The 21,727-nt window shown below is 39.8% G+C and overlaps 1 protein-coding gene across 1 annotated transcript; it reads right to left on the minus strand.

The window, feature by feature from the left end:
- Positions 1 to 32: 32 nt before the first annotated feature.
- On the minus strand, positions 33 to 19,935 carry MYEF2 (myelin expression factor 2). Its single transcript, XM_035131187.2, has 17 exons — positions 19,675 to 19,935; positions 15,171 to 15,400; positions 13,938 to 13,990; positions 12,693 to 12,700; positions 12,484 to 12,577; positions 11,403 to 11,594; positions 10,306 to 10,459; positions 9,322 to 9,371; positions 9,180 to 9,243; positions 8,947 to 9,051; positions 8,533 to 8,583; positions 8,384 to 8,455; positions 8,199 to 8,294; positions 6,178 to 6,276; positions 3,164 to 3,378; positions 3,029 to 3,080; positions 33 to 578 (listed from the first exon to the last, which is right to left on the minus strand). The coding sequence occupies exons 1-17, from the start codon at positions 19,818 to 19,820 to the stop codon at positions 415 to 417; spliced, it is 1,845 nt and encodes a 614-aa protein (XP_034987078.1). The 5' UTR covers positions 19,821 to 19,935; the 3' UTR covers positions 33 to 414.
- Positions 19,936 to 21,727: the final 1,792 nt, after the last annotated feature.

The following is a 21,727-nucleotide window of genomic DNA, read 5'->3' on the forward strand; positions in this document are numbered from 1 at the left end:
ATATGACACAAAACAAGTTCCACTATACAGTCTTTGTTAAACAGAGGAAATGGCTTGTTTTATTAAAAACAGTAGAACCATTCATTTAAACTGAATGACTAGAGACACTTAGCATGATTTTGGAGAGGTATTAAAACAGCCACAGCTCCCAGACTTCAAGAGAAGGTGTGGGTGTTCATACCACTAAACAAGTCAGGAAAGTTCTCTTTCAAAAACCAAAATGTAGTAAGAGTCAGTTAATGAACTCACAGTATATTAAACACTATACTGTTAAAGGCTGGTGGGTTTTAAAAGTTTTGTTTTTCCAACTTAAGTAAAGCATACAATGTTACTAAAAATGACTCACTAGGAGGAGACAAGGAGAGAAAAGCTAAACTTGACAAAAAGGAATGTTCCCCAACATTTAATTATAAATTATGCAATGCGATCCAAACGTACGTCAATTTCTCTGCCATTGATTTTTATGCCGTTCATTATCACACAGGCCTTTTCCGCCGATTCTGGTGAATCAAATCTGACAGTTCCACAGCCTTTTGATTTCCCATTCTCCATTTTTATTTCTGCAAACATTACATGACCTGGATAAACAAAGTTAAAAAATTCAATATAGTCTATGATGCACTGCTGGTGTTAGAAATCCCAATCGCCACAGGTAACTTTAAAAATTCTGAATTACAATGTAATAAAGGCCAGCTCATGTCACAGGTCTCCTATTGTAATGCTACCCATGCAAACAAGAGAAGCCATCTAGCAGCCTCCGTTTTGCCACACTGAGCTTATAAACTCGACACCCCCTCAAATGCCACTACATTCCAATTGTCTGCCAACCTATCCTTCCTCCTCTACATTAGTTATATTTTCTTCCAACGGGTTTGGCAACGTCGGCTCTCTTTCCGAATTTCCTGTATTCCACACTTTTCCCCTCCTGTTCCCTCAATGAAAACTGAATTGGTAAAAAGGGGGCACATTTTTAAGAACTTCGTTGGTAACGAAAGGTTGAGAGATTGTTGATTCTCAGTATTTTAACATTTTGAATATCTAGATGAACCCAGGCAATTCGGGGCAACAGGCAGCTGATCTAAAATACTGGACAGGTTTTTAAATTGACCCTAAACTGCGCAATTCTACATTCAGACTCTGTTTATATAATTTATAGTGGCTATGGAAACCCAGTCAGATGGGTGGGGTATAAATAATATTGTTATAGTTATGATTATGGTTATGGTTATGAATCCCTTAAATAAAATTTAGTAACTCCAACACTTCTTACAGCATTTTCAGGTGGTCTAACAGTCACTACTTGTTATGGGACAGAACTAGTCTGTGGTTCCATTTTTTTAATTAAAAAAAAGTATAGAAAAGCCTCAATTTCTTAAGCCACAAATACAACAGAGAGCAGAAGGGGGGGAATCTTGCATTTTGATGTTTTAAGGCATGGGAGGGAACACTCTGGCCCTCCAGATACTGAGGGATTTCAGTTTTCATCAGCTCCAGCCACCATAGCTAATGACCAGAGATGGTTGAAAGAGAACTTTCTTCATATCTGCAGGGCCACAGGTCCTCCACCCGTGTTTTAAAAGGAAGGCAAGAAAAATACTTTTGCTGGTGCATTAAGCCAACATGAAATGCTGAGAATAAGATTAAGTGCACATTTTAAAAACTATACATTTTTGAGAATTCAAAAGCACGATTTGTGGATTATGACAAATATGTAACATTGCAGGTGTGCAGTCAAAGAAGGTAATTATAGCTTAAGAGTTCTACCAGGAGCCACAAAAACTCCTTTCTCTTTGTACAGATTGTCCATTTCATGAGCAAAGCAAGGATGAGTTTTCACAGAAAGGTAATAAGGATGGAGATTACATTCACTTCATAATTCAATGAGACTTAGATGACTTGGACCTCAATTAAAAATCATTATTTGCTGTAAACACAAAAAACCAAATAAAAAAATAAAAATACTCTTACCACCCAGATCTATATAGGAATGTCGAGAACTAGCATTACTGCAACATTCTTGCATCCTTAGACTTAATATATTCCGGGAATTTCAAACTAAGGCAAATTCATATGCCTTGGTTTGTTGTGATTTAAATAAAGGAACTAAACAAATCACAAATTGTGAGTATCAACCAAGCAGGATCTGTTACTGTGGCTTGAGGCTTGTGAACTATGTACTTTAGGCAAACTGATTTCTCATCAAATCTGAACAAACCATGGTTTGGGGCATTGCTCCGAGGCTACTGTTTGGGACATCATCTAGGGATTCCCGGGAAAAGAGAAGAAATAAACCAATAATTGTTTGCCTCTGCACAGTGCTAGAAACTGAGATATGAAAGCTAGGAGCTAAATGGCACCTTAAATCTAAGTTAAGGGTGCCGCAATGGAATGTGTAGGCACGCTTCTTTATAACAATACAAGCTGAAAATGAACTGCAGCTAGAATCTTATACTGTATTCATCTGAATACTGCAAAAAAAACAAAGCCATACTTCCCCTGCCCGCCCCCCTAATATTCTTATGAGTGTCCCTTCTCCTCAGAGAGTGGCTCAATGTAGGGAGGCAGCAAAAGGTCCTCCTTTCGTTCCAACACTGGCAGTTTTAATCTGAAATCCTAGGCGCAGTATTGCTCCCAGAGCTCAGAAACTGCTTGCATTAATGAAATTCCCTGTTGCAAAACACGCCTAGAACAATGGGAGTTTCGAACGCCGACTCTGCATCTGAAACACAAGTCATGGCTTAGAGTCTCAATTAGATGGCACACAGCAAGCTTTTGGAAATTCGTCCAAGTTGCCACATTCTGGGAACCTTTGGGGTTCCTCAATGAAGGTTGGTAATGAAGCTGAAGCTTCCATGAAACGGCACCTTTTCCCCTGAAACATACACTGCTTTAAGGTACCGACTCCATTCATGCTGAGCAGCAGGTGATATCCAACAACTCTGGCACAGGTGGTAGCCTTGCCCTACCATCTTTGTTGTGGCTAATCATCTTTGCCTTAGAGGCAACAACATTTGTGCCTAATACTTACCACACTGGCTGAACTTTTCCTTAAGCTTCTGCCAGGTCAAGTCAAAAGGAAGCTGAAATGAAGATAAGCATATCGTAACGCAAGGAGAAAAAGCCAGAGAATAACGCTGCTAATTGGTTCAATTTATGTGCTTACATTTCTGACAAATATCTGGTTGCCCTTGGAGCCTACTCTGTCTCTCACACCACTGCCCATTGGGCCAGGCACAAATCCTCGATCCATATCAATATTTCTCTCCAGGCCAGTTCCCATGGTTGGCCCCATTCGATCAAAAGTGGAGTTCATCCGATCCATTCCCATGCCCATGCCCATTCCTCCGGTCATACTGTTCATACCACTTATTCCACTACCTGCAAACAGAGAGAGATTTAGGAATCCAATAGTAATGTTTATAGTACAATAGTAAACAAAAGTTTGATAACAGTTTCAAATTCATATATAAATAAGTTGGCTTGATGCAAGGGGAAATGCAGATGAGTTTCTATAAAGAAAGCCAAGTAGGTTTCTGGTGCAACCACTAGTTAACTTTGACATGCAATGGAATCCCATGAAAATATTCAAAGGAAATAGCACTTTAAGGATCAACAGCTGTTTTAACCAAATTCATTTGATCTTCATCTGAGGAAGCAAATGGACAATGATTTATTATGCTGGTAATAGCCAGCCAACTATAAAGACCAAACATTTATTTTTGTTTTTGAGCCACTGACCTACATTTTCCTAACTGAATTTAGTAATTGCAGATTTTAAATGGTGCATACAGTATTTGGGTTATGAAAGTGGATGTAAACCCCTACTAATGTTTGTCTGAAGGAATGTTGACGTGGCAGCTACATTATTCAGTTAGCCATTATTAATTTATGGTAGTATCAGCCCACGGGCATTCACTGCAATGCGCTCTATGTGGGGCTACCTTTGAAGGTGACCCAGAAACTACAATTAATCCAGAATGTGGCAGCTAGACTTGTGACTGCGAGTGGCCGTTGAAACCATATAGCACTGGTCCTGAAAGACCTACATTGGCTCCCAGTACATTTCCGAGCACAATTCAAAGTTTTGGTGCTGACCTTTAAAGCCCTAAACGGCCTCGGCCCAGTATACCCAAAGGAGTGTCTCCACCCACATCCTTCAGCCCAGACACTGGCTCCGAGGGCCTTCTGGCAGTTCCCTCACTGAGAGAAGTGAGGTTGCAGGGAACTAGGCAGAGGGAACAACTATCTGACTTTTAGAAGACATCTGAAGGCAACCTTGCTTAGGGAAGTTTTTAATGTTTGATATTTTATTATGGATGCCACGGTCACAAAGTTGAATTCTACCCTTCCCAGCTTTTAGGATGCCACTGCTACCCCGGAGGGTGGTTTGCACTGATATGCCCTAAGTAGCTCAGTGCATGCTAGTTCGCGAAAGTGACTGCTTCTCTGTGGGCTTATCAGGTCATGGTTGTCACCTATTTATTGTTTAAACAGGCACTGTGTGATTACCAGTCCCGTTAAGATCAGATGCTTTTTACATAAGCAAGCAGGATCCAGGTGAATTTTAAAATGCTAAGTTTTGGAGAAAAATAAAAATTATTGTGTGTGTTTGATAGACACTGACTACAGAGAAGGAACATAGCTCAATGGTAGCTTACATATTTTCATGCAAAAAGTCCCAGGTTCAATCCCGAACATGTGACTTGGTTTAAGAGCAGTCTCCTATGCTCCTGTTATAGAAATTCATTAATCCAAAATGTGATTTTTCACAAAGTAAGCATAATGGCTCTCACAAGCATGGAATTGTCAGTATATTATTCCCTTATTAAATGTGACCAGAGAAGAGAGCTAGACTTAAATTCCATCACATATACTGGATATATGTTCACACTTAGAATGCAGAGGTGTTAGTATTCTTAACATGCACCTTTCAGTTATTCTGTAGCCATGCATGACAACTCTATGAATCTCCCTTTTGCAGACAGATGTTAAACCACCTCATAAGTCAAAACAGCTACCTGAAATCCTGCGACTGGTGGCTGTTGCTACAGGTTTTACTTAATATCAGATTCCAATACTTGCTATTATCTGCTGGGTTTTTTTTTTTTGAAATTTGCTTGTCTGCTATGCATTTGGACACCTCTTAAGATGGTGTCCATCTTAGTATACAATTTTGAATCATTTTGTATCAAAACAGAAGAATGAACCTTTCAAAACTGCACTGATTTTTTGATTTCTTAGAATTCCTGGGCAACACCAGGCACAAGGCTGCTAGGGTTTATACAAATGATCCACTCTAGAAACTTAATCTTTAGAAAACACTAGACATCTTAATGAACTTCAGTTATAACTGCAGTCACATAAAACTGGAAGTTTTAAATCAATGGAGCAATTTTCTTACTACCGACAATAAGATTTTTCTGGATCCATCTAGACATAGCACTAACAAAAGACCCTTTCTATTATACGTTAGAATTTATATTTGGTTGAAGCAGATCAACCTACTCATTCCAGATCCTACTGGGCCCATATTAGAAGCTCCCATTCCTCCTGCAAAACCACCAACCATTGCACCACCTAAACAAGGACAGAAAAAAGTCACATTATACATCTCCGTTTTACTTAAAAGCTAGGGAATTCTACCAAACTACCTTTTCATAACAAAATAATTTATCATTCTACCAAACCACCTTTTCATAATGAAATAATTGATGGCAGTAATGCTCAATGGACATATTAATCTAAAAATACAAAAGTGAACAAGAGTAGCTACTAGACTGTGAAAAAAATATCTTCACTACAATGTTCTCATTGAATGTTTTTCAGAGAATTTAAATTTGTAAGGCCAGTAGAGTTACAATGCAGCAAGAAGTCTACAAGTATCTCTTAAAATTAAATGGTTATTTGAGAACTAACAGCTGCAAGCTATTAATTTGGATTCCTGCTTTAAGCTACTTCTATTCACTCTCAAAAAGTAGTATGTGAAAAGCACTTCACCCTGTCAGTCTCCAGAAAGAAGACAACAGTACCTTTTACGGACATCTATCTCAGGCAGAAGAAGGGAAAAGGGAGATTATGAGTTATGAAGCAACATAGTGTTCACTTGTGAAAATGATTTGCTTGCTACATGCTTGATACCCAATTCCATGAAAAATGCAAGTTTGCCAAGGGCCATACCCATCCTTCCAAATGAGTCTCCAAAGCCACGGTTCATTGCCATATCAGTTCGACCAAAGTCTCTATCAATATTTCCTCCCATTCCTCCACGGAACATTTCTGCAGGAAACACAGTAGACAGTATTTTCTTTTAGATTCCAGATACTGTATGTTTGCTTACAGACAAACCTTTAGGTACAAAGGATTCACTTTGAATGGTACCATAACCTGCTAAGTGGAAAGACGCTTATTCAAGATACTGATTTCAAACAAGTTCATTTAAAAAATAGGAACATGGGAAGCTGTGTTTGATGGACCATTGATCCATCTAACTTAGTATTGTCAACACTGAATGCAAGAGGTTCTCCATAGTTCAGGCAGTCTTTCCCAGTCAACATGCATTATAGCTTGACTGTACATGTTGGGTATACAGTCTAAGCAAGACTCATTTCCATTCCCCTATTATTACAAATGTAGGATTCAGAACTCTAAAAGAGTTGCTATAATTTTTTTGTAGTAGATCCCTCTCACAGGATCAGTGGAGGATGCCAATATTTTAAGCAACCTCAAATGTTCTCAAGGATCCCAGGAGCTACGGTAGTTTTGGAGGCAACAGCATGGCATCAAACACTGGCAACAATGAGAGACTTCCCACCACCTCCAAATTTCAGCTTCAAAAGAGAGATCTTCCTCAATACCAAAGCTGTGGAGAAGCTAAATTACCCCTCCTTGCCTGCTTGAATCCTGTTAAGAAGCAGCCTCCTCCATTTTAAAAACTGCATGTGAAATGCAAAGTCCTGTTTTTAACATCACATCTACTTTGATTGTCTCTGTGCATAGGCACACAAATGTAGCAGATAAGCCCTTCAGGTTATTTTTAAATACAGTACACAACAAAAACAAACAAACACAAAACAAAATAAATCTATTTGTACATGGCCACCAGGGTCCCTTATAGAAAAACTGAGGATACTGGCATAAAGCTAGTAAGAGTAACAGAAAATACAGATAGAATATTTACATCAACATTATGAGAGATCATTGAATAACAATACCTCACTCCATTTCCAATTCTAAGTTCTTGTCAAATTCACTGTTTTTTACTCATTATTCCAAATGTCTGTGCATAGTCTAATATGGGATGGAGGACTCTTTTAATAGTCTTCATTTGTGCAAAAAACACAACACTGAGAAAAGTGAGTTTGATTTGATTATCCCTTGGATAAATGAACTTTGTAGATTAAATTAAGTTTTTCACTATAAACCTTTATTTTTTAGGCTGGACTTTAGGTCAACTGTCTTCCACTGTTAAGAAATGGTCCTTTGGGCTGCAGCCAGCCTAAGTGTTACCAATTCCTTAGATTAATGTAAATACTTAATGTCATCAAAAATAGGTGACACAACTTTGGGATTTGATAATATTGTGTCCACTAATTATGATAATTTTCTTTATGACTTTGTCCCAGAATGAGGATATCAAGGGGCATTACTACCATAAATACACTTGGGCCTGCACGCTCCCCAGCAATTAAAACCTTCAGCTTTTATGCAACAGTTAACTTGAGCTTTTGATAGAAGCTCTGGTCAAGAACATGAAATACAGTATTTTATCATGTTAACAAATTCTTAATTTTTGTTTTAATTTGTATTAAGCTCAGAGGATTTAAATCACCTTTTAAAAAGGCAGTATGTTGCAATCAAGCAAGCAAAATGAAGCCTTTGGTTAAACTCAACAATTAGGCATCCCTGCTGCCGATTTGCTTGTAATACATTAACTCCAATGAAAATAAATTTGATAAACACATCCAGAAAAATATTCTCCAATTCAACCGCTTCCCACACTCTAGTTTTCAAATGGGGGTGGGAAAGCACACTGTGCTTCACAGCTGATAGTTGAAGTTTATGTTTTACGGAAGCCTTTTTAAAACTAAATGTCCATTTCCACATCATTGATCTTAAGCTCTTAAATCAAAGATTGTAGCTTTAAAATGATTAGGCTACAACTGCAAACACAGAGTAATTAATAAAGCTGGTCAATTTACCTCCCATACCTGTTGCCATGCCCCCCATGCCTGTTCCTATGCCACCAGTCATTCCACTGCCAATATTTCCTCGGAAATCATCCACACTGCCCATTCCTAGAAATAGATTTTTAATTTTTTAATTTTTACAATACTTCTAGATACACTGGAACAACTGTACATTTTAAGAGCAAATAGTCACCTACCTCCCATTCGGTTGACTCCGCCAAATCCTCCCATGTTTGCCATCCCTTTCATGCCACCAAATCCACCAACACCTGAACCGTAAGCAAAGAGCATTTTACTAAATTCATAAATTTTGTATAGCAACAAAGTAACTGGGGAGCGTGCCTACCTCCTCCCATTCTGTTCATTCCTCCAAAGCCTGGACCATCCACTCCCATTCCTTCAAATAAACAGATTTAAAGGTGAGCTATTAAGTATTTCTTTATCCCACTCTACCCTTCAAGCTAAACAGCTCCCAGCGAGGTTCGCAATAAAATCAGTGCAATATAGCAACAAAATATATCATAACCTAGTGAGGAATCAAAGCAGCAGTTAAAAATAGGATAATATGTAAGAACTTTTAAAAAAATAAGAACCAAACAAGAAAAGCTTGGTGCTGAACAGGCACTTTTAAAGGTGTAAGGAAAAAACAATTAACATTTAAGTATGAGTCACAATATATTTAAAGACTTCTATGGTACTCCAGGAAATGTCTCCCTCACTCCAAGGCAAGAAAACATTGAGAAGAGGAAAGCATACTGACCTCCAGGGGCCACACTTCCCATTCCACCGCCACCCATGCTCAGTTGGGTTGCACTTATGGGCTGCCCACCAGGTCCAAGTCCCATTCCAATTCCTCCAAGACCACCTTTGAAAGCAAAGATCACTCCATAAGGTTCTCAGTATTTCTAAACAGTTGAAGGCGGGGGCAATTCTACTAGGCTTCAAAATGGTACCTATATCTACAGGCAGCATTAAAAAAGAGTGAATACTCACGAGGTAGCTGTGGTGTTTTGCTGTCTGCTACATGGAAATCATCGTGAGGAATTGATTTGTCATCCTAACAACAGACAAAGACTTTTAGAACATTGTAGTGGTTTGTCTCGGCTACCATGGGCAAAATAAATGAACAACTCACCATTTTTACATGCATGGGTCTATCAAACAGAAATTGTCCATTGAACATAGCTGAACATAAAGTCAAGGAACCTTACATCCACCAATAATATGTTAAGCTACACAGGTGATCTTACAAACACACTCACACTCTAGACTGTCATCCAATAGCTTCATCTTAAGGTTCTTGTCAATTAAATTTGCATTTATATGCATGCATGTAAAATAGTGGTCCAAATTCATTACAGCAAGCACCATTTTAGAAGAATTCTGATTTGGAATGCCTCCAAGATTATGACCATTGTCTATGGCTTTGATAGATAATTTCTTTAAAATCTGCTATATAAATTAGACCAGACCACTTTTTAAATCTGTAAAATCAACTAAACAGTACAATCCTACTATATACAATTCATGTACTTTTCTGAATAGTTGTCTTATCTCCTACTGTACTAAAGTATTCAACTTGCACCCCACTTTTCAAATTACAGTGGGGACAGTGAGATGCAAGCAGAATCCTTAGCTCCTTTTTTTACAAGACTATCAGGTTTTTGGGGGGAGAGGAGATTATATAGCTAAAACCATAAGAGACTCAAGAAATCACAGAAGCAATTTCCATTGCCACGCTGCCCATGCCCAGATGCTGGAAATCGCTTCTGCGCATGTCCGAGCAGAAGCGATTTCCAGAGCCCCAGAAATGGCGAGTATATTCCCAAACTCTATATTTTAAGTGGAAAAGTGGGGGATCATCTTATACGCCCAGTCGTCTTGTATGCCAGAAAATACAGTACTAGCAGTAATACAGTTAGTATATCAAGGGGGAAATGTACATGATCAAATATACTACAAACAGAAAAGTTATCAATTGCTTTTTTGAAGGGCTCACCTATATTTACGCAAACATACAAGTAAAATGTAGACAGAAAACAATGCATTCCTATTTAACCCACACTTGACAACATACTCCTTTAATCAGGCCCAGTCACTCCCCAACTCGTCAGGATACATATTGCCTGAACAGCTTCAATTGCCTGCGCAAAAGTCACTGTCCCCATTCCTCGACTCTTTCCATCTTTGTCTTCTTTAATATCTGCACGTTTTACGGTCCCAGCAATGCTGAACACTTCCTTTAATTTCTTCCAGCCAACTTTGAAGTCAAGCTTAAAAAGAAAGTTTCCATGAAACAAACCAACACAATATTGCCTTACAAAACAGAATTTTTGTTTTAGCACAGGGGCAAACTCTACACATAGCTTAAGTATAGCCAAAAGAAAATTATTCTGTAGTGGTGACAGATACATAGAAGATTGCCAAAACTGAAATATTAGTTATCAGAGATGCAAATAAATCTTTGGTCACATCCATGTTCTTTCCTTTCATTTTTTCAACATGTTGATGAACAACTTACTTCTGATGAAAAGTAAAAAAGCTAAAAGCTATCAAAAGGAATGTAGTACACTAAGCACATAATTCAACAGTATCTAGTTGGGGAAGAGTAAACAAAAAACCATGTACTGATTTTAAAACTGGCTACTTTGAGAAAAAACTATTCATATGCATACTCAGCTCACAGAACAGGTTCATTAAAAAAGGGTTTCAAGAATTGCACAGCAGCATAAAATTTTAAGTTGGAGGTCCTAAAATAGCTTTCTTCAACCTGGTGGCCTCCAGATGTTTTGAATTACAACTTGATGAAGCTGATGCGAGCTATAGTCCAAAATACCTGGAGGGCACCAAGTTGGGGGAAATACAGTGGTACCTCGGTTTAAGTAAACAATTGGTTCCGGAAGTCTGTACTTAAACTGAAGCGTACTTTCCCATTGAAAGTAATGGAAAGTGGATTAATCCGTTCCAGACGGGTCCACGGAGTACTTAAACTGAAAGTACTCAAACCAAAGCGTACTTAAACCGAGGTATGACTGTACTTGTATTGCAGTCTAGATACATGAAACCACCTTCGGATGAGATGCAACAGTGTTTAAAGCCCTGTTAAAATGGGCGTGAATACTATCAGCTAAGGAAAATCACTTGTGCTGTGCTAAGTAAACTGGATGTTTTGCTGCAAAATGAAGCAATGCACAGCCAGTATGTATTTATACTTACATTGGCAACAAAAATGGTGGACCCAAGCCTGCCAGCCTGCAGATTGCTAATAATCTCGGGAGGAATGTTTGGATTATTAATAATAGAAGGTGGCAAATTCATCAAGCCAGGTGATATTTCTGGGCCGTGTCCTCCTGTGTAGGGTCCACTCCCACGCTGCAATGCCCTGCGAGCATGCTCTCCATCTGGATCCTACAACAAATTTAGTATTAGAATATACATCTGTTAATCCCAAATCACAGGGAAAAAATGGTAACAGTACTTTCTTTCTGAAATTTCACATTATCACAACAGAGCAGTTAGCATCCTTATCAGCGGCGGCAGAAGGAATAAGTACTTCATGTGCATGGAGACCTAGCTCCCTCACCTCTAGAGGTGGTCCTTTCAGATGAGGGTTGAGACAAGTGTGCACTGCCACTTCATATGCTGTTACCTAGCCTATGGACAAGTAGAAATCTGTCAGCCTAACATGTTCTTTCAAAAACCAAATTCAATTATCTTGGTGCTCTCTGTTAATATCAAACGTAGAAAACATAACTCTCTGACATCATGGTTCAGACTGGAACGCTCATACAGGCAAATGAAAATGCTATTCCTCCCTTATCGCTCCCACAGCAAGGCAATCTGAACATGATACAAATCAAAGCCACACAGCAAATTCCCCAGACTTAAAGGTAATTGTTCACCCAACTACAGATCTAATCTTGTAGGGGGAAAGGCATATTTTAAGACTCAAGAAAATCAGTAGTATGTAGATGCCCAACCTAAGCAACTCTATGTCAGTATAGCAGTCTTATCTGAAGTTTTAATTATACAAGTGCCTCAACAGTTCCCTAGACAACCATTTAAAAGCTACAGGTAATGGAAACAAGGAGTAGGAATTGAATGTATTTGTCATTCTGAGAGAAAATTGGCACTTTTGATATCATTGGTTGCTGGGAAATGAAGTAGGATTGTTGTTACTGTGTGGAAGTATCTGTGAGGGCATTTAATAACTCTATACAGTTTGTTCTGCTATTTTAAACTAATTCCAAAACTCTATTAATACTCTGCATCAAAGCTGCAAAAACTACAAGCATACCTCTTTTATGTTCAATGGTCTTCCATTTAGGTCATATTTATTCATAGTTTCCAGGGCCTTCTTGACAAATTCTTCATCTTTGAATTCAACAACACTGGATGAAACAAAATAATGATGTTTTGGTTTGTGTGATGAACTTTTTCAATTGTTATTAAAATAAATTTAAAAACTTGGGAAAAACAAAGGAAAAAACACAAAGGAACACTTACCCACAACCCTATAGCCATGTGAAGATTTGCCAACATGGAAGAAGGAAAAATAAAGTTGATTTAGTAAATGCAGTTGCAATGAAGTATTTTAACATTTCAGACAAACTGAACAAAGAATAGGCATTCTGAATGAAGAATGTAGTTTTGGAGTGGGAAGAGCAACAATAAACTAATTATTTCTCCTGCCACCTTGCATATACATTACAAAGTTTATTTATTTAACATTAGTTATACAGACACAGATGGTCAGTTTTTTAGACTTGTTTTTTTTAGCCAAACCAGAAAAAGAATGTGAAAATGATATACAAATTCCCATGATCAACTAAAGGAAAAAACTGAGCAGGATAACCAAAAGTGGATGATTATCTTAAAGTGCAATACTCAGGTTTTCCAGAAAAATGACTGCAATTACATTTACTTAACAACTGCTGGTATCTTCTCCATATTTCAGTTTTAAGGAGAAGCAGTTTGATTGCTTTTTTTCCCAGTGCTACTATTCAATAAAAATAAAGCAACCAGTTTAGGTCTATTTTTGTTTTATTTTTTTAAACATCCCCACGGGCCGAACAAAAAAAGCATTTAAATAAAATTTTCAAAGGGAAAAACCAGACACCCAACAGGTTTAATTGCTTACGTTCGAGTCAAACCTGCATTCTCTTGTTCCCACAGCAGGCTCAGACTTACTATAGTTTGAACATTTGACCTTTTTAAGAAGACAGACACAAAGCAGCTTTTAACATTCTTTGCACTGAACTGCCTCCCTCATTGCTGGCATCCACTGCCTAACAACCAACTCCTTCCATTCCATTTTTTATAAAAAACCTAGACAAGTTCAATAATCCAGAAGAAGTCCTTCAATCTTTTAGGCTCATCAAAACATATGTTTATACTCAAGCCTCAGATTAGAATGCTATGCTTAATTTATCATTTCAGTGATATTTTTCCAATGCTCAACTTAAAACACATCTGAACACACCAGAAATCCTAACAAGAGCTGTTGTTTTAAATGAATTAGGTAAATGCCATTTATTTAGACACATATTAAAGCGATTTCCCCTTGCATCCAACTACACCAGTTTATATGAAAGTTGACAAAGCTGTATCTGATACAGAAACCTCAGCCTGTAATAACATCAATGAAAAAAAAATGAAACTTACTTTCCAATTACTGGTACAAGTATTAAACAAAAGTAAAACTGCTGAGGAACTTTAAACCTCTAGCAGATGATTGCCCACGGCACTTACCCTTGATTTTCCTTCTGCATCCTTAAACAGCTCCACGTATGTAACCTCACCAACTACATAAGACATACAAAGGGAAAATACCAAGAGACAATGCATTTAAACACCAATGTCTTGCTTTGCTGTGTCCCTGTGCACAACTCTACGAAGAAGCACCTATTATTCACCAACAATCAAAACCAGACCAACATACCTCCTGTCAAGGTCTATATAATTTAGCTAATTTTCAGGAATATGCAACAGCCACATTCTCAAAAGCTAAAGAAAAACAACTATATTTAACCTAATTCATACTACAGATCATATTTTGGCCAGTATGATATAGTTGGTGAACAAGTTCAGATATACAAATAGTCCCTTCACCTATCAATTAAGGACATCAACAATAACACTTTCAGTGACATTTGTCATCCTGCTAACAACAGCTGTTTTAAGGTGACTTTCTACCTGAATAGCTTCAAATAGTAAAGAGGTTGCCTTCAATAGAATAACCAATTTACAAAAGTCAAAAAATTTCACAGCAAGCCACACACTTTCTAAGGTTTCATTGCATAAACCAAATCATATAAGTCACGTCACCTTACAACAGATACACCTAGCACAGTTAAAGGTTTGTTTTATTTATTTATTTTTAAGGCCTAGAAACCAAATGTTCTTTGCATGATTTTGAAGCAATCATTTTTTCCAGTTAATTCAAAACCAACTTTTGACAGTTCATGAATTGGAATTTCTTCCACCCCAGACATGCCCATGGCAATAAGTCTGGGGCATTCAAAGAACTACAACTGTAGTAACAAACGTAAAATAGAGCTCCAGACAGACAAGTCATGGCAGAAGTGACAATGCAGACAGAGAATTCTACAGCCAGATTCCATCAAGAAAAATACAGAAACATCTTTTGAATGACATCTTTTCATTCATACTTTAAAAGCACACTAAATTTTGCTTATATTCAGAACTACACCTAGACATAACGCAGTCCCTTTAAAGGTTCATGAGGGCATGCATATTCTCTAGGCTACCTACTGTCATACAAGAATGGAAGGAGACTATGGATACTTCATTTGTTTACTGATACTATCCTGCAATGCAAATGTCTCCAGTGAAAGAGAGGGGGAAAGTAGACATGACAAGCAGAAGTTGAAAAGGACAAACCAAAACTGTGTGTTTCACAGTATTCCAGATATTTGAGTTTGTCTCATTCCTGTGTGAAGCCGGCTGCAAAGAGCAAGTTACCTTTCTCTCTCATAAGATCTTTAATAGACTGCCATTTCATATCATATGGGATGTTGCTAATGAATACTCTGTTACGGTTAAGGGTCTTCTTTTCTCCAGTGCCTGCACCCTTCTCCTTTGTGTAAGGATGGAATCTATTCCTGTGTCCAAGAGATGGGATTGCCTTAGGCTTTGAAATATACTTTGATTTCGCAGATGGTCTCTCATCCTTTCCCGTTTCATCATTTTCCCTGATGTGAGGAAGGAAAAAATAAGAATATTAGCTTGCTTTTAAGTATATAATTCTATCAAGTCTTTATGACAAAATGTAAAGCCCAAAGTAGCACCTATCACAGGGACAAATGACACATATTCAGGGTAATACCTTCACACCTGTCTGCATATGTTTTAAAACAGCAGGCACGGGAGTGGATCCAGAATTGGAACTGCAGTATGAGTTGGAAGGGGAAGGGACTAAGTCCCCCCACGTAAAAAGATTATATTTATGCCAAAAGCAGCTTCCCAGGAATGATTTTGGCAAGACCCTGCACAGGAAAGAAAGGGTTAATTCCTCATCCCGCTGTGCTATGGTCCCAACCTGGATTGGGGATCCCTGCGGCTGCTATTTAAAAACCAAATAAACCTGCATGTGCAAATGCAAAGCTGCATGTAGCATAACATGAAGCCCATGATCCTCTCCTTTTTGGCTTGCATCTCTGTCCGGTTTCCATGACTAGAGAGAATGATTAAATGAAAACAAGAACTTTCATCTAGGTCCTAATGCAGGCAGAGTGTTAACACTTTTCCCTCAGTAGGAGACAATGTTAGCAACTGCACATAGGTAACCATATCTTTACTTTCATTTTAAGTAGTATATTAAACCAGCAGTTCCTTCTACAAACTAGAATACGCAAGTGAGACAATATAAGGCCACCACACTCTCAGTCGAAAGTTACTCAGGTTTCTTATAAAGGAAATTATTTCAGATTTGCCATGCTTAAGAGGATCAGAATGCCTGAAGACAGCAACACTTGTTTACAAAGCAGGAACTTTCTTTAGCATACAATGCAGCAACAGAAATCTCTGCTGGTGTACAGGTTGTGGGTGCCCAAACTGACATACATGAATAACATGTTTTTTACATTGCCCTGTCAACATATACAGTATGTTCTAGTAACATCAGTCAGCATCAACACTTATTTGCCTGTGTAGATAATTCTCTGCTTAGGGACTATGTATGTGCCCAGGCAATGTAATGAAGACTTATGCTGGTCATGTTTCTGACCACTAAACTGGCTGCCATAGGTGGCAATGAATTTCATCTAGAAAAGTGAGCAGGCTGCCAGAAGAGACAAAAACTTCAAGCTGCCCCCAGCAGCCCACAGAAAGGAAGGAGGCTCCTTGGAGAAAGATATCCCTCCTCAGGCAGCTTCCTGTGTTTCCATGCTAGCTGTAGAGGAGGGCAAAACCCCTCGTGTGTCAAGCACAGAAACCAAAATAATACATCTTTGTCTGATATATCATTAGAGCAAAGGACCATTTAGTGTGGCATCCTGTTCACAGTCCACAAGCAGGACATGAGTATGGAGTGAAGGAATGCTCCTTCTTTCCATCACCATGCTGCTCAGTTTCCAAGCTAGGTGTACAGAATATGTGCCTCCTGTGTGCCTAACAAAGAAACCAATCAGCTTAGTGGTGGATGCAGGGACTGCTTTATGCTCCCTGTGCCAACCCACCACATTTATATATAGCCTGCCTTTCAGTTGTAAAGGGGACTGGCAAAGGAGGGACAGAGTGCTCCATCTGCCAGTCCCTCTAAGGTGGAAAAATCAGGCTTGTGAAAATGTTTGTGGGCTTGTAACTTCTGGTGCTAATGTACAAGGCCGAATTGCACACACAGCCTGAGCAGTGTACAAAACATCTGGAAATCACTTTCTCCAACATCTTTTGAAAATGATCCATATTGACTGGGGAATCACATAGCCCCATATCCATGCTGTCAATTTGTACACTTTTTCCACCTGAATGTGCACAATCACAAGTCTGTACACTCTAACCCACACAAAGGCCAATTGTTCTCACGAGAATATTTCTAAATAACAACAAGGGATTGATAAGGGAACCACACAATCTGGACAGGTCTGTGCCTGACCAAGCTAGGAAAAATCCAAAGGAATTTAAGCACTAGGACTAAAAGAACTCCAATTGTTATCTAATGGTCAATTAGGACCAACTTTGAAAGTTCTTAGGTGATCCAACAAAGGTGAACTGTGGGATAGCTGAACACTAAACAAACGTTATAAAAGGGAGGGGGGATTCTGAAACAGTAATATGTGAAGTCAAGTACAACTACAACTTCCCTACCAAAATCAATTCCTAAGCAAAGTGCAATTGGAAACATTTGACCTGAATGTTTCCTGCCTTGCAGTACCATTACTTGCCATATTATATTACCAGATAAGCAGCTATTTAAAAGCCTAGAAAGGTATACAGTACTGTGAAGCCATCATTCCAGGAAAAGTTAAAAGTGGAAAGTTTGCTGCTATTAAGAAAGCAAATATGACACCTATAAACACTGAAGAAATAACTTAACTTGATTCGTTTTTCAACAGAGAAACCGAACAGGTGACTTGACTGAAGTCCAAGCATTCCTTTACAGCAACCAGTTATAGACTGGCTAAGAAGAAATGTAGTAAGACCCCTGCTGCTTCTCACTAATGGCTCATCTGGTCTAGAATTGTGTTTCCAAAAGTGGCCAGCTTCTGGAAGCTTGCAAGCAGCAAATGAAGGCTCTTCACTGCTATTTCTCCCCACCATCTAGTACAGGCATAGGCAAACTCGGCCCTCCAGATGTTTGGGGACTATAATTCCCATCATCCCTGACCACTGGTCCTGTTAGATAGGGATGATGGAAGTTGTAGTCCCAAAACATCTGGAGGGCCGAGTTTGCCTATGCCTGATCTAGTATTTGCCATATTGGGAAGTTCTATTCAGCTGTCATGTTCAACAGCTTTAAGTAGACCTATCCTCAATGAATGCAGCTAGGGACCACCAATGCATCTTGTGGTAGTGAATTCCATACAGTAATTATATATGTGAAAAGGATCTTCTGTCACCGTGGAATTTATTGCCTATCTATTACAATGAGCAACTACGGTGAATGAGGGGCCACTTTCTCCGTGCTCTTCATAATCACCAAAGGAAGAGAATGTAAAGGTCACAAAGTATGCACACAAAACCCACAAATTCTATTTATTTATTTATAATAATCCAGCAAACTAGAGGTTTATTAAATTAACCCTAGGGATATTAGGACCTTGGAAGAGAAGGGTTTCAAACATTATAAGCTGGAATATGTGAGATTAAAGTTTCTTTTAAAACAAAACTTATCCTGCTTTGGAACAGACAGACCTAGCAGTTCTCAAGCAGGACCTTTAACACTCACCAACTAGTAACAAGAACACACACTGATACGACTGGTGTTATCACCAGTTGCTCTTGTTGTGAATGGTTACTGTTTATCTTGTGCATACATGTTGCAGCTTTGCATAGCAATGTCACCGACTGTATCCTCTTGCATTTTGTGGGCACTGGCCTTGTTTGTTGCGTATTTTGACAACCTGGAATAACAAATGTGGGTCCTAGTCCACAAAAGGCCCCTGCCACAAAACAAGCTGCCCATCTCAAAGGTGCAAAGGGACTCCTTGCTGTAAACCAGGCATCCCCAAACTGCGGTCCTCCAGATGTTTTGGCCTACAACTCCCATGATCCCTAGCTAACAGGACCAGTGGTCAGGGATGATGGGAATTGTAGTCCAAAACATCTGGAGGGCCGAAGTTTGGGTATGCCTGTTAAACCAACTAAGAGTGCAAAGGACACACTGTACCTGTTGACTCAGAACTAAGCCCCATAAAGCGAAAAGAGGGCTTCGTCCAAGGTAAAGTGTGCACAGGGTTACACCCCATTTCCACAAGGTTCTGCCCTTCATGAATCTTCTGGATCCATTTCTTCATCTTTCACGAATCCGATTCGTAATTATTATTTATCACTACAATCGTGTTGTTTTTTGTTTTCCATTTTCTTTTATGGTCTTTCATTTGTGCAGCCACCATCGCATCATGTGGCAGCTTATTCCCTAAGCCAATCTAATAATAACTGCTCCATCATCCTCATCGCTGTTCCTGCTTTAGAAACACAACGACGGCCTACCGTGTGCCTCCCTTGCCTTTCTTCCATCCCCAAGTCGCAAGCAGCTCAACCAGCCTCTGTCCCTCCCACTCTCACACATAACACACCCCTCAAGCGGCCCCTCTCCAAACAATGCCGGGTACGCTTACTAACGAGGGGAACCCGAAGACTCAACCCCGCCATGGCGCCGGGACCCCCCCCCAAAAAAAACCGCCCGGCGCGAGGCCTACGCGGCCCCCCGAATCCCCGCGCTCAGGTAACGGGTCCGGGCGGGCTGCCCACGCCCCCCTCCCGGCCTGGCCCGCCGCCCCGCCCCGTTTCTCTCAAAGACACACACATTTTGACGCCATTGGCGCCGTCGCCGCTCTCCGGCCTGGCGGCTCCGCCCGCTTCTCCATCCTGCTGCCGCTCGTGGTCGTTGGCGGCCGCCTCTTCGGCTTCTCCCAACGGCGCCGACCCCTCGAATTTGTCGTTCTCCGCCATTTCCCCGCCGGGTTTGAAAAAGGCCTCCGCCGCCTCCTCGCGAGCGAGCAAGCGCACGCCTCGGCCTCCACTTGCTGGATCCCGCTCTCTTTCTCTCTCTCCCCAGTCTCTGCACCGGCTTCCCCCAGGCTCTCGCGAGAACTCCGAGAGCGCGGCGGTGCCTTTCTGCCTGCCGACCGGCAACTTCCCGGTTGCCATAGCGACAGCGGCGGCGGCCTAGGCCTTTGCCGGCGGCCTGCTTGCCTGCATTTTTTTTTCCGGCTAAACTCCGATATTGGGAGGTGGGGGCGGGGTGGGCAGTGCTTTTTTCTATATAAAAAAAAAGTTTAGGGATACGCTCCTTTTCCTACTCATATTGAAATGCTGCCCCTCAATGAGGCCAAACTTAGATGCACAAAATGTTTAAGGGTATGCGTCCCCCCCCCAAAAAAAGCACTGGCGATGGGAAGGACTGGCGACGGCGACGGCTCCTTTCGTTAGCTGAATTAACAAAACGAAGTCATAATATCATGAGCAGTGGTGAAGAAAACCCAACTCTGTAAACGGTGAAGCTGTTTGTAAATACAGCGAAACAAAACCTCTTCGCCCTGGATTTTGACGCCTGAGATGTCGACTTTCAAGGCTCCCCTAATTTCTGTGGTTGTCTGCTGTCTAAAACCGTATTTCTCATTGCGTTTAAATTGTTGTAACCTGCCCTAGGACGTTGGGGTGAAGGGCATGTGGTAATAATAAAAACAACAACAATAATAAAAATTAATAATAATAATAATAATAATAGCTGCTTACATAATACAGTTTGCCATGGGTGTTGCTCTTTTTATTATTGATATATACCATATATATATATATATATATATATGGTATATATCAATAATAAAAAGAGCAACACCCATGGCAAACTGTATTATGTAAGCAGCTATTATTATTATTATTATTAATTTTTATTATTGTTGTTGTTATATATAATGTTGTTATATATAATGTTGTTGTTGTTTAGTCGTGTCCGACTCTTCGTGACCCCATGGACCATAGCACGCCAGGCACTCCTGTCTTGCACTGCCTCCCGCAGTTTGGTCAAACTCATGTTCATAGCTTCGAGAACACTGTCCAACCATCTTGTCCTCTGTCGTCCCCTTCTCCTAGTGCCCTCCATCTTTCCCAACATCAGGGTCTTTTCCAAGGATTCTTCTCTTCTCATGAGGTGGCCAAAGTATTGGAGCCTCAGCTTCACGATCTGTCCTTCCAGGGAGCACTCAGGGCTGATTTCCTTAAGAATGGATAGGTTTGATCTTCTAGCAGTCCATGGGACTCTCAAGAGTCTCCTCCAGCACCATAATTCCAAAGCATCAATTCTTCGGCGATCAGCCTTCTTTATGGTCCAGCTCTCACTTCCATACATCACTACTGGGAAAACCATAGCTTTAACTACACGGACCTTTGTCGGCAAGGTGATGTCTCTGCTTTTTAAGATGCTGTCTAGGTTTGTCATTGCTTTTCTCCCAAGAAGCAGGCGTTTCCTCATTCTATGCTTCTTCTTTTTCTTTTTTGGACATTAATAATAGAATTCAAGAGTTGGAAGTGATGCAAAAATATGCAGCGGTCCCATACGGGGATCAAATCTGCAACCTTGGCATTAACACCATGCTCTAACCAACTAAGCTATCCATATGTCTCAAACAGGCAGGGTTGCAGGTAAATACTGAGACCACCTCAACTCATAAAACAGTAGCAAGGTGGTGGACCATAACATGATTAAGGCATCATAAAATATAGAACAGGTGACCAACACTGAATTAAATTCATTCTCTTATGAATATTTGACAAAACTTTCATATAATCATAGGAAACTGCCTTATACTGATCCAGACCATTGGTCCATCTAGCTCCATGTTGTCTACACACTAACT

Source organism: Zootoca vivipara, chromosome 14 (genome assembly GCF_963506605.1).
Source record: "Zootoca vivipara chromosome 14, rZooViv1.1, whole genome shotgun sequence".
NCBI classification, from domain to species: Eukaryota; Metazoa; Chordata; class Lepidosauria; order Squamata; family Lacertidae; genus Zootoca; species Zootoca vivipara.

Bases quoted from the DNA above. Each gene is read 5' to 3' on its own strand.
- MYEF2 (XM_035131187.2), bottom strand. From the start codon at position 19,820: ATGGCGGAGAACGACAAATTCGAGGGGTCGGCGCCGTTGGGAGAAGCC. The intron at 8,456-8,532 runs GTAGGCACGCTC...CTTACGGTTCAG, and splicing joins AATGAACAGAATGGGAGGAG to GTGTTGGTGGATTTGGTGGC. The intron at 8,295-8,383 runs GTAGGTGACTAT...ATCTATTTCTAG, and splicing joins CGGAGTCAACCGAATGGGAG to GAATGGGCAGTGTGGATGAT.